We start from the raw sequence: 22311 nt of genomic DNA, 5'->3' as shown, positions 1-22311 counted from the left end.
GATTCAAGTAAAGCACAGGAATCAAATAACTGGTTTTTAAAACAAACCCAAAAAACATAAACATTTACCAAAAATTCTTTTACTCCGAACTGTAATTGTAGACTGTGCAACTCATCCTTCCACTCACTAGTGCTAGCTGCACATAGCAAAATCATCAGTTGGGAATGATATGCTTAACATACTATCACAAAAATGGAATGATAAAAAATTTCTTGATGTAGGCACAAAAGGAGCTGGTAAGTTTCATTGTCATTGCATATATCTAACTAATACCAGTGGCATGCAGCTCAAAATAATACTCCAAGCGGTAGGACTTCATGCCATACTTGGAATCAGACTTCACCTTGTACAGGTTGTTTAAAGAACCAACATGATCAGCATTCTTACTCTGCAATCAAAGAACGACGGTAAATATCCTACTCTGAAATACTAAAGAACATTATGTCCACAAGTAAAGAAAAGACATAATTAACAAGGGAAAAAATCTGATATCCATGTTTTTTTACCGGGTCAAGTCAATAAAGCTTCTAATTAGGACATAACAGTAAACACTATAGTGCTTTACGAGTGGCATGTCTTTCATATGATTAACTACCTTTGTTTTACAACCTTAACCATGAATTGAAGTTTTCTTCACATCAATGTCCAAAACAAGTGAACTTAACACTGAAAATACAATGTTATATATAAGTAAATAGACAAGTTAGAGACACAATGCAGAAAGTCCAACAAATATCACTTTAATTTAACATCTTCTAACATCCTTGAATCAAAGCATGGGGAAGATCATTATGTAGAGTAGTCAAGCACAATGCCTATTTCCTCAAACCAGAAACAGCACAAGAAAATCAAACAAATGAAACAGATAAACACTTGATAAAGGAAAACATTGAAGACCAAGAGGTCTACCAATGATTTATTTGCATAAAATATCAAGTTGCTGTCAGAACGCCTCCCTTATGCAAATCTTCTCTTATCAAAGACAATCTCTCCATAGCCAATAAAGACACTTAATCTTTGAGATATGACTCATTTTAGATAGTTAATAATGCTTCCATGGTTGTTTTGTAAAAAATGCACTATATGAAAAGGGTAACTAAACTGATCCTAATGATCCTTATTATAGTGGATTAGGATGGTCCCATTCATATAATGTTGGGGCAGATTTATTTGGTGCTTTGGGTGGCTACTCTTTCCTTCTTTGTCTCTTTCATCCCTCTAGGTTTCCTCTCGCATTAAGAAGCCAAAAAGTCACAATTCTAAAACATCTAGTGAGAATATTGATATTAGTTTCAGCATGCGCCTCCACACACACATTATATATATATATATATATAATGGGTTAATATTGGTTACTAATGAAGGTACCAAACTAATGAGCTAGAAATCATATGTGCAAGTTGTATTGACTCAATCTAATCACATAAATGTGTTCAGCATGGTTTTTTTGCTAAGGATCAAGCCTTGGATCGTGCTTTTCTGATGTAAAAATATGATCTTTTGAGTTATGAAATTTTGGTACATTGTGGGCCATTGATTTTTAGACCCCTTTAAAAACCTAATTACTTGTCATAATCACATGATTCAAAACAAGTTTCTTACTAAACAAACCATGTAGATCACATCGGTAACATTTGATCTATTAAAAATTGAGATTTTTTGAAGAAAAAAGTGATTTCTACTCATTAGTTTTGTACCTTCATTAGTAGCCAATATTTACCCTATATATATATATATATAGAGAGAGAGAGAGGATAAACATTTCCTACAGTCGTTTATACATACAATCTAGTAGAGAACATCATTTTTCCAATTTTTTTCCAATTCTTTTTTGTGGATCTAACCTTCCAGATGTGATCTACAATTTTTGTTTACTAAGAAAGTAGGTTTTGGATCATGTATTTGCAACATGTAAGCAGGTTTTTCAAGGGCTTCAAAAATCAATGGCCCACAATATGCCAAAATTTGATAAAACAAAAAAACATACTTTTATGTCAAGAAAATATAATCCAAGGTGAGTTTCCTAGCAAACAAAATGTGTTGAACCCCATCTATGAGGTCAGATTGAGTGGGTAGAACGTGCATCTATGATTTTCCAACTAGACTTAAATACTATAGACAGTAGTAAATATTTCTCCATTATATAAATGGATTTATATTTGCTATTAATGAAGGTATGGAACTAATGAGCCAGATTCATGTTGTATCGACTCAATCAGATCATATAGATGTGTTCAGCAAGGTTCGCTTCCTAAGGATCAAACCTTGCATTGTGTTTTTTCGATTTAAAAAAATATATATTTTTGAGTTGCGAAACTTTTGTACATTGTGGGCTGTAAATTTTTAAAGCCCTTAAAAAATCTGCTTACATTACATATCACAATCACATGATCCAAAAACTCATCTTCTACTAAACAAACCTTGTCGATCACATCCATACGGTTGAATTTACAAAAAGGTCAAAAAATGTGAAAAAAAAGGTAAGTTCTACTCAATAGTTATTAGCACCAAATATTAACCCATATATATACCACTTTTCTCGCATGCTGCCAGCCTACCTGGCTTTTGAAGGGTTTTGCATGTTTTTCATAAATCTGACCGTACAGATGTGTTCTACATGCTTGATTGTATAGGAATCAACTCTTGGATAGTCTGATTCCAACACAGGTAGGTTTTTATAAGGTTTGAAAATTGACGGTCCAAGATTTTCATAAATATTCAAGGCTTAAAAATCAGGTTTTTTATCAGAAAAACATGATCCAAGTGTCGTGTCCTAGCAAATAAACCATGCCAAACACATCTATGGGCTTAGATATGTGAAAACAACTTGCAAAAACCCTTTCACTAGCAGTAGTCTAGAGAAGTGGTAGGCAACTACCACTTTTCCATACATTATATACTATGTCACATGGGTGCGGGGATGTGGCACTTCCAAAAAACCCGGGTGCGGGGTTGCGGCAAATATATATGTATATATATATAAAGTCCAAAAGTTGGACATAAATGACCCTGGGTGAGTTGACTGCACCCAGGGTCAGGTTGACCGCATCGGGTGCGGGTGTGGCACCTAGTTGGAGAATCCCTGTGACATATATTAAAAAAAAAATCTTGGCAAAAAAAAAATTTAAGTTCAAAAAATTGGACCAAAACCGCAACCGCGTCGCGTCGATGCGGGTGCGGCACCCTGCTAGCCGAATCCCTGTGACATAGATTATATATATAACCGCATAAATGAGCTAAAAATCATAGATGTGAGTCTTGTCGACCCAGTCGGGCCTCATAGATGGATTCAGCATGGTCCAAATGCTAGAAACCAACCTTTTTAATGGAAAAAGGTGATTTTATGCGTAGAGAAAATATCGCACATTGTAGGTCATTGATTTGTCAAGGCTGATAAAATTGTGTTAAATTCACACTAAAACCATGTAGATCACATCTGTAAGGTTAGTTTCATGAGAAATAACCCCAAAAATAAAACAAATTAAAAAACAAAAAACTCATTGGTATGTAATAGCAACCTCACCAAATGTTATATATGTATATAAACCATATATATATATATAAGGCAGAGAGAGAAACGGGTAGGTGTGGTACGTATACTTCTCATCTATTGTCTCCCTTCTTCTCCCTTCTTGGTGGCATTATGGAAGCAAAAATCGACCTATCCTTCAAACTCAATGGAAAGAACTACATGATGTAGGCATCGGCAATGGAGAACAACCTCAAAGGCAAGAAACTTTGGGGGTATGTTATGGGTTCCATTCCGGAACCTAGATTGGAGCTCACAAAGATCGAAGGTGGACAAGAAAAGGCTCTTGAGGGAGATATTCGCCTCAAAGTCATTGAAAATCATGAAAAGGAAGTTGCAGGTCGGGAAAGCAATCACGCAAAAATCTTTGCTTGGTTAATGAACAACGTCGAACTCAAGGTATGTGCTAATATAGCTAAATTTTGTCGGGCCAATGAGGCTTGGTTTTTTATGAAGGGTATGTATACCCAAAAGAATTTTGCAAGAGCATATTTTTTGCAAGAAAAAATTAGAACCACCAAACAAGGTGATTCAAGTATTCAAGACTACTATAGTACTTTAAACCCACTATGGGATGAGTTGGCTCTTTTAGAGCCAAAATGGGTTGCTATGGAAGATATCAAATTAAGACAAAAGCAAATGGAATAAGATCGATTGTTCCAATTCTTATTTGGGCTATGTCCCGAATTTGAGCAAGTGAGGTTATCACTTCTCCGTAGCTCCATCTTTCCTCTAATAGAGGATGTTATTGCCGAAATCACTCAAGAAAAAACAAAGATTGGCATGAGTAAGAATGTTAATGAATTGCTTGTCGTTTCCAAACCCGACAATAATATAAAAACTTATAAACCCCCCTACTTTGGTAAACAAAGAAACTACAATGGAGGAAGAAAAATGATTGTTTGTCATCATTGCTATGAGTCAGGTCACATTAAACCCGCTTGCCCAAAGCTCAACGAAACTTTCAAGCCTAAGGTGGCCGCTCTTGAATAATCTACCACCAAAGAAGATGAAGGCAAGAATGTTGACCTCAAAGAGACCCTTGGTCAAATATCCATGGCTCTTCAACAAATCCTTAAAGCTACTTCATCCACATCGAGTGCGGCCATTGCGTCTATATCATCATCCGGTACCTACTCTTGGATCTTAGACTCCGGAGCTGTAATGAAAAGAGGCGGAAGCACCAATAGAGCAAAAGTCACTCTTTAAGAGTGACTACAAGAGCCAAGAACACAAACACCAAATGTGCACACACAAAACCTCACAAATATAGGAAATGACTTAAAGTCATAAGTTGGATTTATTGAAGAAAGAGAGAGAGGGGTGTAAAAACCCATACATTTAAGAGGGGAAGACCTCCTCTATTTATAGAGGAGGGAAGCACTAAAAGGAACCACAAGGGGGGCTCCCTTGTAGTCGTTGGGAGCCCCAACGGTCAGAAATCTGACCGTTGGAGCCCCGACTACAAGTGTGGGGCCCCCTTGTGGTCATTACAAAGAGGAAAAGAAATAAAGAAAAAAGAAAAAGGAAAAAGGGAAAAAGGAAAAAAGAAAAAAGAAAAAGGTACATATGTGGTTTTACAAGAATACCCCTATCGGGTATTTATCTAAATGAGAAATAGTATATATATATACATATATGTATATATATATAGTTATATATATACGAATGTATATATATATAAGTATATATATATATATTTTAACACGCCCCCTCAAACTTTACGGGGAGAAGACCGAAAGTTTGCTAAGGAGGAACATAAATCGTGGAGTTGGAAGCGCTTTGGTGAAGAAGTCAGCCAGCTGATATTCTGAAGTAACATATGGTAATGAGATAGTCCCTCTGAGATATTCGTCTCGAACATAATGGCAATCCATCTCGATATGCTTTGTCCGTTCATGAAAGGTGTGATTGCTGGCAATGTATATCGCACTTTTGTTATCACAGCAGAGCTTGGTAGGAGTGGAAATGAGGACGCCCATGTCAGCGAGAAGACTTCTGAGCCATACGATTTCCATAGTTGTCATTGTTAAATTATGTAATCAAACTTGTAATTTCGTATATATATTTTATATATATAAGGTAATACATATACATATATATAATATATGTATATGTATTTACCAATTATATATATAAAATATATATAGTCATAGTAAGGGTAGTTTAGGAATTTTACACATATTCTTTTTCAAGAATATGTTTTTTGTATTTTCTTTTTTTCTTTTTTCTTTATTTATTTTTGCTTTTTCATTTAATGCATTGTACATGCATTGGAAGGGGCCCAACCCACTAGTCGTTGGACCCCTCCAACGGTCACATTTGTGACCATTGGAGGGGCTCCAACGACTATGTGGAGCCCCTCCCAAGGCCTCCTCCAAAGCCCTATATATATGGGCAGCTCCTCTTGTATTTCTTCAAGGGATTTGGGATTATAGCCCAACCTCTTTAGTGTTTATGAAACTTATGGGTGCAAGTGCACATTTGTGATTCGGTGTGTTGTGTTTGTTGTGCACAAGTGTTCTTGGGTGTGTATGTTCACACATTTATTCTTAAGGTTGTTGTGTTATCGACTAAAGTATCTTGTTGAAGATACTTTCACATGGTATCAGAGCCTTGTTGAAGAAGAAGAATTGCGACTCGCCTTCTTTTGCATTCCTCGGGAAGCGTGCCTTCAAGTTTTTTGAAATCAAAGAGGATCATCTTCTTCGAGCAATATTTTAGGAGCCCCTTTTGTCAAGAAAGACGCAAAAAGTAATTAAGGTACATACTATCTCTTGCATTCTTTCCTCTCTAATGGGCGAAAAAGACTCCCATTTCTCTCTTGGGTTTAAGCTTAATGGCTCAAACTATCATGTTTGGGCCGGTAATATGGAAGCCCATATTAAAGGAAAGGGGCTTTGGGGTTACGTTTATGGATCCATACCGGAACCGGAACCCAAAATTACCATTGTTGAAGGAGGTGATATTAAGATTCTTGAAGGGAATGAAAGACAAAAGGCCCTTGAAGAGTATTCTAAGAAACATGATGATTGGGAAATGAAGAACTTCAAGATATTATCTTGGATTTTCTCATCCGTTGAGACCAAGATAAATGCCAACATCATCAAAATTAAAAGGGCTTCCGAAGCTTGGGTATATCTTGAGAAAATATACACCTCAAGAGATCTATCCCACAAGTACTTTCTTCAAAAGAGGGCTTTGACTCTCCAACAAAATGACATGACCATTCGGGAGTACTTTGCCGAATTATTCTCTATTTGGGACGAGCTCGCAATTCTTGAACCTAAATGGAGTGGTGAGGCTATCGAATTAAGGCACAAACAACTTGAAGAAGACCGGTTCTTCAATTTTTTAAATGGCCTTAGACCCGAATTTGAACAAGTTCGGTCCTCTCTTCTCTCCGCCTTCACATCCCCCTCACTCGAAGATGTTATCACCAAGCTAAGTGGTGAAGAAACCCGTATGGGGATTGGCAAAAATAACCCTAGCATTCTTGTTACTTCTTCTACTCAAGAAGATGGTGAAATGGCTAATGCCGTGTCAAGACCGGGAAATAACATGAGGACCTATAGACCTCCTCATTTCAAGAATCAAGGTCAAGGAGGAAATGATCGGTATGGCAAAAGAGACTATAGCAAAGTAACTTGTTATCATTGTAAAGAACCCGGACATATCAAACCCTTGTGTCCTAAATGGAAGAAATTGATTGCAACGGCTATGGCATCTTAAGTTGAAGAACGACCCCCTTTATCAAGTGAGTCTCTTTCTCTTCAACAAATCGTGGAAGCCCTACAACCTCTTCTCAAGGGAGGTACTTCCGGAGCCGCTATGTCATCCTCTTCCCCCGGTAAGACATCTTGGCTTTTAGATTCCGGGGCATCCTTTCACATGACCCCTAGTTATTGCACTCTTTCAAATTTTTCTAAAAGTGTTTTTCCATCCTTTGTATCCACCGCGGACGGTACATCTCTTGAGATTAAAGGAATAGGTAATTTTGAAAAACAAGACTTCTTTGTTCCAAAAATTCGTTTTATCCCAAACCTTAACCTAAATCTTTTTTCCGTTTCCCAACTCTCGGACCATGGTTGCGATATAAAATTTTCTTCTAATAAATGTTGGATACAGGATCGCCAGTCCGGGAGATTGATTGGGGAAGGCTCTAGAAGAGGAGACCTCTACTACGTAGATTTTCTTCAAGTTCCCAAGAGTCAATTTTGCAACGTCGTCCAAAACAAAGACATTCATGTATGGCATAAGAGATTGGGTCATCCCAATATTGTTAAAATCTCGTATTTGCCTTTTGTTAAACATCTTTGTAAAAGTGACTTTTTGTTTAATGAATGCATTCTTGGGAAAATGAAATGTTTGCCTTTTCCTCAAAGATCCATGTTTACGACAAAACCATTTGAAATTGTCCATTCCGATGTATGGGGACCGGCTCCGGTAATGTCAAAAGGAGGTTTTTCATATTATGTGATCTTTATGGATGACTATACTAGGTTTTGTTGGATCTATTTCCTTAAACATAAACATGAAGTTTTTTCAACCTTTAAAAGTTTTCACATGATGATTTCAAATCAATTCAATGGATGTTTAAAAATCTTTAGGTCTGACTCTGGAGGAGAATACCTCTCAAATGAATTTAAGAGTTATCTTGAAAATTTTGGAATTCTTCACCAAAAATCATGTCCGAAAACCCCTCAACAAAATGGATTAGCCGAACGAAAACACCGGCACATTATTGAAACAACTAGGACTTTGCTCATTTCTCAAAACATTCCAAAAAATCTTTGGGCTGAGGCAGCCCTTACCTCTGTCTATCTCATAAACCGACTTCCATCGAAAAATTTAAACAAAATTTCTCCCTTTGAAAAACTGTATGATAAGGAACCTGATTATAGCAGGTTAAGGGTCTTTGGGTGTAAGTGTTTTGTTCTTACTGATAAGAATGACAAACTTTCTCCAAAAGCCATTCCTTGTGCCTTTCTTGGCTATTCTGAAACCCAAAAGGGGTTTCGTTGTTATGATATCAAAAGTGATAAATTGTATGTTTCCAGGAACGTGAGTTTTTTGGAAAATGTTGGTGGATTTGAACGTTGTGACCCCCATAATGAAAATATGGATTATTCTTTTTTATTTGATTTATTGAATAAGGATGATGATACTAGTGATAATAAGTCAGATCAAAGTAACCCAAATGAACTTGAAACAGAGGAAAACATCTCCTTGTCTCCTTCGTCACATCAACCTATTGAATTACCTAGAGACCCTATCACCTACTCTCATAGAGATCAAAACAACTTTATGAGTGCTCTTGACAGATATAATGATGCCAGTCCCAGTGCCTCTCAGAATGAAGTGATCCCTCGTAGAACTGAGAGAAGTAGAAGGCCTCCTTCTAGGTTCATTTCCTATGACTCTTTCTCCCCAAGATATAGAGCCGGCCTTAGTGCCATCCACTCTTATATAGAACCTAGAAATTTTGAAGAAGCACGTAAATGCCCTGAATGGATTAATGCCATGAACAATGAACTTGAGGCTCTGAGAAGAGCCAAAACCTGGAAATTCCAAAATCTTCCTAAAGGCAAGAAAACAATAGGGTGCAGATGGGTTTTCAAAGTAAAAACTAAAAGTGATGGATCCCTTGAAAGGTATAAAGCTCGCTTGGTTGCAAAAGGATATAGTCAAGAATATGGTATTGACTATGAAGAAACTTTTGCTCCTGTAGCTCGTATGGTCACTGTTCGATGTCTTATAACTGTTGCCTCTATCAACAAATGGAACATCTATCAAATGGATGTGAAAAATGCCTTTTTAAATGGCGATTTAAGCGAAGAAGTCTATATGGATGCTCCTCCTGGAATGGAGACTCCTAAGGGAAAGGTGCTTCGTCTTCAGAAAGCACTCTATGGCCTAAAACAAGCTCCCAAGGCTTGGTATGATAGATTTAACTCTGTTATGATTGAGAATGGTTTTTGCTCTTGTTTTACTGACACTGCTCTATTTGTTAGAAAATCCAATGCAGGGATTGTAATTTTACTTTTGTATGTTGATGACATGCTCATCACTGGGAGTGATTCTAACGGGGTTAAAAGTATAAAATCTATCTTAAAAGATAAATTTGAAATGTCTGACTTGGGTTTTTTAACTTATTTTTTGGGAATTGAAGTGGCATACTCTCTTAAAGGATATTTCTTATCTCAAACTAAGCTTGCTTCTGAGATCATTGACAGGTCAGGTATTACAGATGAGAAGCTGTGTGAAACTCCTGCGGTTGTAGGAGCAAAGATGAAAATTGATGATGGAGTTCCCCTGTTGGATCCTACACCCTACAGACAGCTTGTAGGATCTCTGATGTATCTGAGTATTACCAGACCAGATATATCTCATACAGTCCATACTGCAAGTCAGTTTCAGCATGCGCCTACATCCGTTCACATGAGTGCCATCTTACGGGTCGTAAGATACATAAAGGGTACTCTAAATAAGGGAGTTTTTCTGTCATCTTCTTCTAACTTAAAATTGATTGCTTATACTGACTCTGATTGGGGAGGTGATCCAAATAACCGTCACTCCACCACTGGTTTTTGTGTGTTCTTAGGAGACTCACTAATTTCGTGGAGATGCAAGAAGCAACAAAAGGTATCGCTCTCCTCAACTGAAGCTGAATATCGTGCCATGGCCACTACTACTATGGAGATTGTTTGGATTCACCAACTGCTAGAAGACATGGGGATCAAAATTGAAGGACCCACCAAGCTATGTTGCGACAACAAAAGTGCAATCAACATTGCAAAGAACCACACCTTTCATGAACGGACAAAACACATCGAAATGGACTGTCACTATGTTCGTGAAGCATATCTCCGAGGAGTTATCGATCTTCCTTATGTCACGTCCGAATATCAGTTGGCAGATTTCTTTACTAAAGCCTTGTGCGCTCTGCGGTTCAACTTCCTTCTTGGCAAACTATCGGTCATCTTGCCCTAAGTTTGAGGGGGGGTGTTAAATTATGTAATCAAACTTGTAATTTCGTATATATATTTTATATATATAAGGTAATACATATACATATATATAATATATGTATATGTATTTACCAATTATATATATAAAATATATATAGTCATAGTAAGGGTAGTTTAGGAATTTTACACATATTCTTTTTCAAGAATATGTTTTTTGTATTTTCTTTTTTTCTTTATTTATTTTTGCTTTTTCATTTAATGCATTGTACATGCATTGGGAGGGGCCCAACCCACTAGTCGTTGGACCCCTCCAACGTTCACATTTGTGACCGTTGGAGGGGCTCCAACGACTATGTGGAGCCCCTCCCAAGGCCTCCTCCAAAGCCCTATATATATGGGCAGCTCCTCTTGTATTTCTTCAAGGGATTTGGGATTATAGCCCAACCTCTTTAGTGTTTATGAAACTTATGGGTGCAAGTGCACATTTGTGATTCGGTGTGTTGTGTTTGTTGTGCACAAGTGTTCTTGGGTGTGTATGTTCACACATTTATTCTTAAGGTTGTTGTGTTATCGACTAAAGTATCTTGTTGAAGATACTTTCACAGTCATCGCCATAGCCCGATACTCAGCTTCAGTAGATGATAAGGAGACTTTCTGCTGCTTCTTGCATCTCCACGAGATGAGAGATTCACCTAAAAAGATACAAAGACCCGTAATTGAGATACGATCATTGGGATTGCCTCCCCAGTCAGCATCAGTAAAAGCAGTCAATTCAAGAGATGAGGAAGAGGATAAGAAGAGTCCCTTTGAGATGGTGTTTTTGATATATCGCACAATTCTCATTACGGCCGCCATATGAACCGTGGTAGGTGCGTGCTGGAACTGGCTTGCTGCATGAACCGCATGAGCTATGTCAGGACGGGTGATGGATAGATAAGTGAGGGATCCAATTAATTGACGGTAGGGAGTTGGATCTTCAAGAAGAACACCATCTTCAAGTCTAAGTTTTGCATTGATAACTTCGGGAGTCTCAACTTTCTTTTCATCAGATATTCCTGATTTGGTACAAATTTCAGCAGCTAATTTCATCTGAGATAAAATGTATCCACGTTCGGAATAAGTCACTTCAATACCTAAAAAATATCGCAAATAACCAAGGTCAGACATATCAAAAGTATCTTTTAGCATAGACTTAACATCATTTACTCCCTTTTTGTCATTCCCAGTGATGATCATATCATCAACATACAGCAGAAGCATAATAATGGAGTCACCTGTTCTTTTCACAAAAAGAGCAGTGTCAGTATAACAAGAAGAAAATCCTAAATTTATTAATACGTTACTAAACCTATCATACCAAGCTTTAGGTGTTTGCTTAAGTCCATATAAAGCCTTCTTTAATTTCAAAATTTTTCCATTTAAATCCATACCTGGAGGTGGTTCCATATACACTTCTTCATTTAAATTACCATTCAAAAAGGCATTTTTAACATCAAGTTGAAAAATTGGCCATTTTTTAACTGCGGCTATAGCAATAAGAGCTCGAACACTAGTCATTCGAGCAACGGGGGCAAAGGTTTCATCATAATCTACCCCATACTCTTGGGCATATCCTTTGGCTACCAACCTAGCCTTATACCTTTCCAATGAACCATCACTCTTAGTTTTTACTTTAAAAACCCATCTACATCCGATGGGTTTCTTGCCATTGGGAGGATCAATGATTTCCCAAGTTTGTGTTTTTTTAAGAGCATTAAGTTCAAGTTGCATAGCTTCATTCCAATGAGCATATTGTTTAGCATCATTGTAATGAGATGGTTCATGAAAAGAGTGAAGAGCAAGAAGACATGCTCGAAAATTAGGTGAAAAAGAATCATAAGAAACAAATCTATTTGGTATTTTGGAAATCCGATTTGATCTTCTTTGAGAAGTCTCTTCGGTGAACTCATTTTGGGAAAAAATTTCAAGGGCACAAGGAGGATTCCTTTCATTCCTTCTAGAGTAGACTTGAATTTGTCTTGAAACATTTTCTTCAAGGTTTTGATCATCGTTTGGATGTTCAACAAGATCTTCACTAAGAGATTCATTAGAATCAATATGATCATCTATGATGTTTTCGTTAGGCAATAAGTCAAATAAGAATGAATAATCAATATTTTCATTCGGTTGGTGCGAAAAACCACTTTCCTCTTCAAGGAATGTGACATCTTTAGAGATATAAAGCTTATTTTAAAGTATGTCAAAACATCTATACCCTTTTTGTTTTTCGCCATATCCCAAAAAAATGCATTCAATAGCCCTAGGGGAAAGTTTATCATTCTTGTGAGTTAAAACAAAGCATTTACATCCAAAAATTCTTAGTCTTTTGTAATCGGGAGACATATTGTAAAGTTTTTCAAATGGAGAAAGATTTTTTAAAGAGGACGAAGGGGTCCTATTGATAAGATATGTAGAGGTTAGAACCGCTTCGGCCCAAAAGGATTTTGGAATGTTTCTTGAGATTAATAACGTTCTTGTAGTCTCTATTATGTGCCTATGTTTTCTTTCCGCAAGTCCGTTTTGTTGCGGAGTGTTGGGGCAAGAACGTTGGTGGAAAATTCCATTTTCTTTCAAATAGTTTTGAAAATCATTGGACATATATTCGCCTCCCGAATCGGATCTAAGAATAGATAAATTTCCCAAAAATTGGTTTTTGACCATTGCATGAAATTCTTTGAAGAAGGAGAAAACTTCGGATTTGCGACTTAGGAAGTAAATCCACGTGAATCGAGTAAAATCATCAATAAATACCACATAATACGAAAAACCTCTTTTAGATAAAATAGGGGAAGGTCCCCACACATCGGAATGAATAAGTTCAAATGGCCGAGTGGTAAAGTAACTTCTTTGTGGAAATGGAATAGCTTTAGATTTCCCAAAAATGCAATCTTTACAAGTCATGTGATTGTCTTTACAAGTATTGTTCAAAAACGGAAAAAGAGACATTTTTACAAAATTTGGATGGCCAAGTCTCTCATGCCATATTCCAATACTTTTGTCTTTTACAAGATTGCATGATGCCTTAGATGGGAGAGTCAAAAAATCTATAAAGTAGAGGTCACCCCTTCTATGGCCTTGCCCAATCAGCTTCCCTGACTGGAGATCCTGCACGGTGCAATCCTTAGGTGAGAAAGAGACTTGACATCCATGATCGGTGATTTGAGATACGGAGAAAAGATTTAAATTTATTTTAGGAACGATTCTTACTTTAGGAACAAAGAAGTTTTTGAAATCAAGAGATCCAATACTTTCAATTTTTAGTGATGTACCATCGGCCGTTGAAACACAAGAAGATATAGGTTCGGAAAAAATATTTGAAAGAGAATTTTAATGAGATGTCATATGAAAAGAAGCACCGGAGTCTAATATCCACATACCTGGAGGAGATGAAGAGTAGGCAATGGCGGCCCCGGATGTTGAAGGAGAAGTCTTGAGAAGATGTTGAAGAACTTCGGAGATGTGATTTAGAGTTTCTTTGATATCTCCTTCTTTGGTACTTTCTTCCTTCTTTGGAGAAGTTTCCCCAACCACGGCAACTTTACCTTTGAGTTTTGGACAAGCCGGTCTAATGTGACCCGGTTCATTACAATAATGGCATATTATTCCCCTTCTAGGCCCATTGATATTTTTGTTAAAGTGGGGAGGTCTATATGCTTTAACATTTGATCCGGGCCTATTAACGGCCAAAACTTCATCATTCCTAATGCTCAAGCCAAGTCGAGTTTCTTCTTGACATACCTCGGCAAGAGCGTCTTCAATAGGTAGGGCTTTGCTTCTATGGAGAAGAGATGCCCTCACTTGTTTAAATTCCGGGCGAAGTCCATGAAGGAATTGAAAAAAGTGCTCATTTTCAATTTGTTCCCTTCTTAGTTCAATGTCTTGTGGAGCAACCCATTTGGGTTCAAGAAGGGCAAGCTCATCCCAAAGAGGAGTTAGAGAGCTAAAGTAGTCCCGGACATTCATATCCATTTGTTTGGTGGAACGAATTTTTTCTTGGCAAAAGAATTGCCGAGCAAGATCCTTTTGGGTATACATACCCTTAAGAAAAAACCAAGCCTCATTGGCTCTTCTAAACTTGGCAATATTGGCACAATTTTTAAGATCTACGTTGTTCATAAACCATGCCAAGATTTTGGCGTGGTTGATTTCCCAATCCTCGATTTTGGATTGATGTTCATTAATGGCTTTGATGCGCTCATCGCCATCTAAAGCCTTTTCCACTTCATTTTCAATTTTGGTAAGAACAAGAGAAGGTTCGAGAGTAGTCCCCATAACAAAACCCCAAAGTTTCTTACCTCTTAGATGATTTTCCATAGCGGAGGCCCACATGAGATAGTTGGACCCATTTAGCTTGAAAGAGAGCTCTACTTTAGAGTCACGTTCCATCGGCACCAACTATACTTCCTTTCTTCAAAACTTTGAGAGGCACGCTTTCCAAGATGTCAAAAGAGAAGCCCAATCACCAACCGAGCTCTGATACCATGTAATGAAAAGAGGCGGAAGCACCAATAGAGCAAAAGTCACTCTTTAAGTGTGACTACAAGAGCCAAGAACACAAACACCAAATGTGCACACACAAAACCTCACAAATATAGGAAATGACTTAAAGTCATAAGTTGGATTTATTGAAGAAAGAGAGAGAGGGGTGTAAAAACCCATACATTTAAGAGGGGAAGACCTCCTCTATTTATAGAGGAGGGAAGCACTAAAATGAACCACAAGGGGGGCTCCCTTGTAGTCGTTGGGAGCCCCAACGGTCAGAAATCTGACCGTTGGAGCCCCAACGACTACAAGTGTGGGGCCCCCTTGTGGTCATTACAAAGAGGAAAAGAAATAAAGAAAAAAGAAAAAGGAAAAAGGGAAAAAGGAAAAAATAAAAAAGAAAAAGGTACATATGTGGTTTTACAAGAATACCCTTATCGGGTATTTATCTAAATGAGAAATAGTATATATATATACATATATGTATATATATATATATACTTATATATATACGAATGTATATATATATATAAGTATATATATATATATATATTTTAACAGGAGCATCTTTTTATATGACCCCTTATGAAAATGCTTTAGTCGATGTTTGCACCAATTCAAAAGGCTCTTGTGTTTCTATGGCCGATGGAACTTTTTTGAAAATTTTTAGTATTGGAACCAGTGTTGTGAAAAGCGTTGAGGCGTAGCGAGGCGCTCCACCAAAAACTGAGGCGAGGCATAAGCCTCGAGGCGTAAAGCGTAAGCCTCAAATATTTTTTTTGAAAACTTCAAAAAAAAAATCTAAAAATAAAAATAAATAAAGAAATGCTTTATTGATGAAATAACAACCAATAAGAAATAGAAAATCTCAAATAAGTACTAAAAAATGTGAGATTAACATATAAAAGTAACTAAAAACTGATTACATAACTGAAAAATATATGAGATTTATCTTTTGTAACCAATATGGCTTAAACACACATTCCTCGATATTGCCCCTCAAACTTCTGATGTTCATATAATGAGGAATTGCAAGGCAGAAAGAAATGATGTAATGTGAGGCTTTTTAAAAGTGTCAAAGAACCTTAGGGATGTCATGAAAGGCATGGTGATGTATTCACAATTTATTGTCTATTGAAGCATGCATTATGTATTATTTTTCAGTTGTTTATTAAGACAAAACTAGTTGTTGTTTAAGTAGCATCTCATTGCCACACTTCATCAAGTTAGGATCAAAGATTGAACACCGATATCAGAAGACAACCAAATGAACTCCTACTAACTGGCAAGTAGTTCTATAGAGCTTTTTGATTGGAATATAGTTTTCTTTTTACTTCACCAGGACATGAAAAAACTATCTCACAGAAAGGCACTAACTTGTGGTGGAAAAGTACCCACTCTTCTCCTTTTCATGCTGTCAGTATCAGAAATGCTCATGGAGCTCAAAGTGGGATTTAATGGAAGAAATAAGTTGTGTGCATCCTTTTGTATGATGGGTGGTACACATACTGCAAAAATATGTAACATCCTGAAATTGGATAGAGCTACGAACTGCGTTAAGAACAATTATCCACTCCACTCTTCTCAGTAAACTTGCCAGACTTATTGAACTCGTTGCACAGTGCTGAAAGTTCTGAAAAAATGCCTAACTGGACCACATGCCACAGGATGCACCATTGCCCAAAAGTAATATTTTCTGGTCTTCTCTATCCACAAGTTTCACAAGTCTCATTTTCTTAAATGAAACCTCACTCAAAACTCGTAAACAATTTGATCCCTCCCCCAAAAGAAAATGAGAAAAAGCAGTAGACTGCGTGTGAGAGAGGTAAGAGTACCTGTGTGAGAAAAATATGAGAGAGAGGGAGAGTATGTGTGTGAGAGAGAGACTGCGCATGAGAGACGAGAGAGAGACTGCACATGAGAGAAAGAGAGTCTGCGTGAAAACATAAAATATTAGGGTTTGTTTAAACTTTAAACCCTATTTTTGGTCAAATGAGGGCTTTGACCCTCATTTGACCAAAAGCCCCAGGCATACACGCCTCAGTTTGAGGCGCGCCTCGCCTCGAGGCATGCGCCTCAAGGCGTATGAGGCGCACGCCTCGAAGGTTTTGCGCTTTATATATGCGCCTCAAGGCATAAAGCCCCTCGCCTTGAGGCGAGGCGCGCTTTTTGCGCCTTGAGGCGCGTTTTTAATAACACTGATTGGAACTCTAAACTCCAAAAATTCTCAAAATCTTTTTGTTCCAAAAGTTAGAATTGCTCCAAAATTAAATTTAAACCTTTTATCGGTCTCCCAAATTGCAACCATAGATGTGAAATATCTTTCTCATCTAATGGTTGCTTTGTGCAGGATCTCCGGTACGGAAATCGGATTGGGCAAGGCCATAGGAAGGGGGACCTCTACTATATGGATCATCTAAACCTTCCTACAAACTATTTTTGTTCTTATGTCCAAGAGAAAAGTATTGAAACTTGACATAAAAGGCTTGGTCATCCAAGCTATTCAAAAATATATCTTTTTCCGTTTGGAAACAAATTTTGTAAGGAAAAAGACATTAATTGCAAAGATTGTATTTTTGGAAAAATGAAGTCTATTTCTTTTCCAACTAGAACATTTCTTTCTTCAAGACCCTTTGAATTGGTGCACTCAGATGTTTGGGGTCCATCTCCGGTCATGTCTAAAGGGGGTTACTCTTACTATGTCACTTTCATCGATGACTTTACTCGATATGTTTGGATCTATTTCTTTAGTCATAAATCGGAAGTGTTTTCCTTCTTCAAAGAATTTCATATAAAAATTCAAAACCAATTTCAAAGTAATATATCTACTTTGAGAACCGATTCCAATGGTAAATACTTGTCTAATGAATTCCAAAATTATTTAACACAAAATAGAATTTGTCACCAAAAATTATGCCCTACAACTCCACAACAAAACGGACTAGCGGAAAGAAATCATAGGCATATTATAGAAACTGCTAAAACATTGCTTGTCTCTAGAAATATTCCAAAAAAAAATTGGACCGAAGTCGTCCCAACCTCAACTTGCCTAATCAATAGAATGCCTTTCTTAAAATTAAAGATTGTCTCTCCTTATGAAAAACTTTTTAAATTCTCACCCGATTTTAATCGCCTTGGAATCTTTGGTTGTAAATGCTTTGGACTCTTACATAAAAGAGATAAGTTGTCTCCAAAGGCAATTGAATGTGTTTTTCTAGGTTATGGGGAAAATCAAAAAGGCTATAGGTGTTTTGATTTAAAAAATGACAAGTTTTATGTTTCAAAATATGTAACTTTCTTAGATGATGAGAATGGTTTTGAAAAAATGAAAAAATCACATGAAATTGATTATATACAACAACAACAACAACTACGCCTTCATCCCAAAACAATTGGGGTCAACGATATGAACCAAAAAAGAAATTCATTTTGGGTCTTCCACAAGAATCCTTTTCCTCCAATCATTTCTATCCAATGTCATGTCCTCGGTGAGGTTCAAAGCATTCATATCCTTTCCTATCATCTCCATCCAAGTCTTCCTAGGCCTACCCCGACCTCTTTTAACTAATATATTTTCCCATTTCTCCAACCTTCTAACTGGAGCATCATTAGGCCTTCGCCGAATATGTCCAAACCACCGTAAACGATTCTCTCGCATCTTATTTTCAATGGGTGCAACACCTACCTTCTTACGTATCTCCTCGTTCCGAATCTTATCTTTTATTGTATTTCCACACATCCATTTAAGCATCCGCATCTCAGCTGCACTCATTTTTTGAATATGATGTCTCTTGGCAGCCCAACATTCCGTACCATATAGTAAAGCGGGTCTAATAGTCGTCCTATAAAACTTTCCCTTCAACCGCAATGGCATTCTACGATCGCACAACACTCCAGTTGCACTTTTCCATTTCATCCACCCAACCTTTATCCTATGATTTACATCTCCATCAATTTCTCTATACTTTTGAATGATGGATCCCAAATATTAGAAATAATCATTCACCGGTATTTCTTGCTCACCAAGCTTCACTACACTCCCATCACTACTTCGTTGCTTACTAAACCGACATTCCATATATTCAGTCTTACTCTTACTCAACTTAAAACCTCTAGCTTCCAATGTCTGTCTATATAATTCTAACTTAGCATTAACCCCAGCTCTAGACTCATCAATTAAAACAATATCATCAGCAAACAACATACACCACGGTACATTTTCCTGAATTGATCTCGTAAGCTCATCCATTACTATCGCAAATAGGAAAGGGTTTAAAGCAGATCCTTGATGTAACCCAACCGTTATCGGAAAATTGGTTGTCACCCCTCCACAAGTGTGGACATTGGTTACTACTCCTTCATACATATCTTTAATTATACTAATGTACTTTAGGGAAACACCTTTCTTCATCATTGTCCACCAGAGAACGTCCCTAGGTACTCTATCGTATGCCTTCTCTAAATCAATAAAAACCATATGCAAATCTTTGTTCCTCTCTCTATATCTTTCAATAAGTTGTCTAAGAAGATGTATAGCTTCCATAGTTGATCTTCCAGGCATAAAACCAAAATGATTCTCTGATATCATGACAACCTTCCTCAACCTAGACTCAATCACCCTCTCCCAAAGTTTCATAGTATGACTCATGAGTTTTATACCACGATAGTTTGTGCAATCTTGTATATCACCCTTATTCTTATATAAAGGCACCAAAGTGCTCGTCCTCCACTCATTAGGCATCTTATTTGTTCGCCAAATCAAGTTAAAAAGATTTGTCAACCATTCTAAACCTTTCTCTCCCAAGCATTTCCAAGCCTCGATAGGTATACCATCTGGGCCAACTGCCCTTCTTGATTTCATTTTCTTCAAAGCCTCTGCAATTTCTTTCTTTTGAATCTTGCGCATGAAGTCACGATTAATCTCATGAAAAGGAATGGAGAAGTCTCCAAGATCTTGAGCATGACTATCATTAAATAGCTTATCAAAATAATCTTTCCATCTCTCCTTAATCTCCTCATCGTTGACTAAAACCTTTTGTGTTTCATCTTTGATACATCTAACCATTCCCAAATCCCTCGATTTCCTATCTCTCATCTTTGCAAGCCTATAAATATCCTTCTCGCCTTCTTTGGTATCCAACTTGTCATAAACCTCCTTATATACCTTAGCTCTCGCGTTTCGAACTATTTTTTTAGCTTCCTTCTTTGCTATCATATACTTCTCCAAATTCTCATTATCACGACTGTTACTTAGATTTCTATAACACTCTCTTTTAACCTTAATAGCTAATTTGACATCCTCGTTCCACCATGATGTATCCTTACCTAGTGGTGCACCGCCTTTAGACTCACCCAATACCTCCTTAGCCACTTTTTTCATGCCACCCGCTATCTTATTCCACATTGATTCTGAATCCTCCTCGAGACACCAATCAACTTCCTTAACTACCTGCTCTACAAACATTCCTTGTTTAGCTCCTTTCAGTGCCCACCACTTAATTCTAGGATCTATCCTATGTTTATCCCTTTTGCGGCATTGTCTAATTCTAAGATCTAAAATTAAGACTCTATGTTGTGTAGCTACACTTTCTCCCGGTATAACCTTACAATCGATGCAACAACCCCTATCTCTCTTTCTAAGTAGGAAAAAATCTATCTGACTCGTATTAACCCCACTTTTAAATGTTACTAAGTGAGACTCCCTCTTCCTAAACCAAGTGTTTGCTAAGATCATATCATAGGACAAACAAAAATCTAAAATCCTTTCTCCACTTTCATTTCTTTATCCTATACCATAGCCTCCATAGATACTCTCAAATCCATCTCTACTAATGCCTACATGTCCATTAAGGTCACCGCCGATGAACAACTTTTCTCCATAAGATATCCCTTGTACTACTCCATCTAAATCTTCCCAAAATTGATGCTTAATGGAATCATCTAAACCTACTTGAGGTGCATAAACACTAATAATATTAATAATATCCGTACCTAATACTAATTTAATAAGTAAAATTCTATCACTCTTCCTACGGACCTCAACTACATGATCTATAAACTGACAACTCATAACAATCCCTACTCCATTCCTATTCCTATTTATTCCTGTATACCAAATCTTATATCCCCAAGGTTCTATCACTTTTGCTTTCTCACCTACCCATTTGGTCTCTTGTAGACATAAAACATCAATCTTTCTCCTACACATAACATCTACTAACTCTACCAACTTACCAGTTAAAGACCCTATGTTCCAAGTGGCTAACCTAATTTTATGGTCTTGGACTAACTTCTTTACCCCCACCCGTCCAACAAAGTGAGGGAACCCTTGCCTATTTGACACCACACCCGGGCGCCGGTGTGACGCGTCGCTTCTGGGCGACGACCTAGCAACCCTTGCCCATTTATCACTGCCTCCGGGCCTAGAGAGTACAGCGCGTCGCTCAGTAGGGAACGCCCCAACGAAATACTCATATTGGTTCATTTTCATAGGGTATGACTAAGTTTTTATGTTGGCTGTCACAGGCCTACCGCAACCCTCCTCATTTATCCGGGCTTGGGACCGGCAGTGTATAACTAAACAGTTATACACAGGCGAAATTGATTATATGTTTTTACATGACATAAATGATGATTCTATGGATCATCTTGAAAATATAGAGGACACTTGTGAAGTGTCCAATTTTGATGTGTCACCACCAAGTTATGGTACTAGTAATGAAAATATTAATGTTTACACCCAAAAAGACCAAGAAAGGCCTATTAGTGCCTTAGAGAAATTCTCTCAAATTTTTTAATCTTCAGAAGAGCCCCCATTAGGCGCTCTTCTAGAGAATCAATACCACCCAATAGGTTTGTATCCTATGAATCTTTAGCACCCAATTATCGGGCATGTTTAATAAATTTACATTCATATTATGAACCAGCTCATTATAATCAAGCTAAGACTCTACCGCATTGGGTTTAAGCAATGAAAATAGAATTAGATGCGCTAAAAAAGGCTAATACTTGGAAAATAGTCAAACTCCCTCCATATAAAAAAACCTATTGGATGTTGCTAGGTCTTTAAAGTTAAAACTAAAAGCGATGGATCCCTAGAAAGATATAAAGTCAGATTAGTAGCGAAGGGATATTCGCAAGAATATGGAATTCATTATGAGGAAACATTCGCTCCTGTAACCCGAATCACTAGTGTGAGAACTCTAATAGTTGTCGCATCAACCAAAAAATGGCCTATATATCAGCTCGATGTGAAAAATGCATTTTTAAATGAAAATTTAAATGAAGAAG

General features: G+C 37.3%; 1 protein-coding gene across 1 annotated transcript in view; it reads right to left on the bottom strand.

The window, feature by feature from the left end:
• The window catches only part of LOC149821066 (Rab3 GTPase-activating protein catalytic protein), a 145619-nt gene that overhangs the window by 118642 nt on the left and 4666 nt on the right, over positions 1–22311 (bottom strand). The window contains exons 4-5 of the mRNA XM_089981693.1: positions 274–388; positions 69–136 (exon numbers count right to left, since the gene is read on the bottom strand). Coding sequence (XP_089837819.1) covers positions 69–136; positions 274–388 — 183 coding nt within the window. The remainder of the gene's footprint in view (positions 1–68; positions 137–273; positions 389–22311) is intronic.

This window comes from Nuphar pumila, chromosome 12 (genome assembly GCF_984573655.1).
Source record: "Nuphar pumila chromosome 12, dmNupPumi1.hap1.1, whole genome shotgun sequence".
NCBI classification, from domain to species: Eukaryota; Viridiplantae; Streptophyta; class Magnoliopsida; order Nymphaeales; family Nymphaeaceae; genus Nuphar; species Nuphar pumila.
The sequence above is the reverse complement of the archived record's forward strand: the minus strand, read 5'-3'. Positions and strand labels throughout refer to the sequence as shown.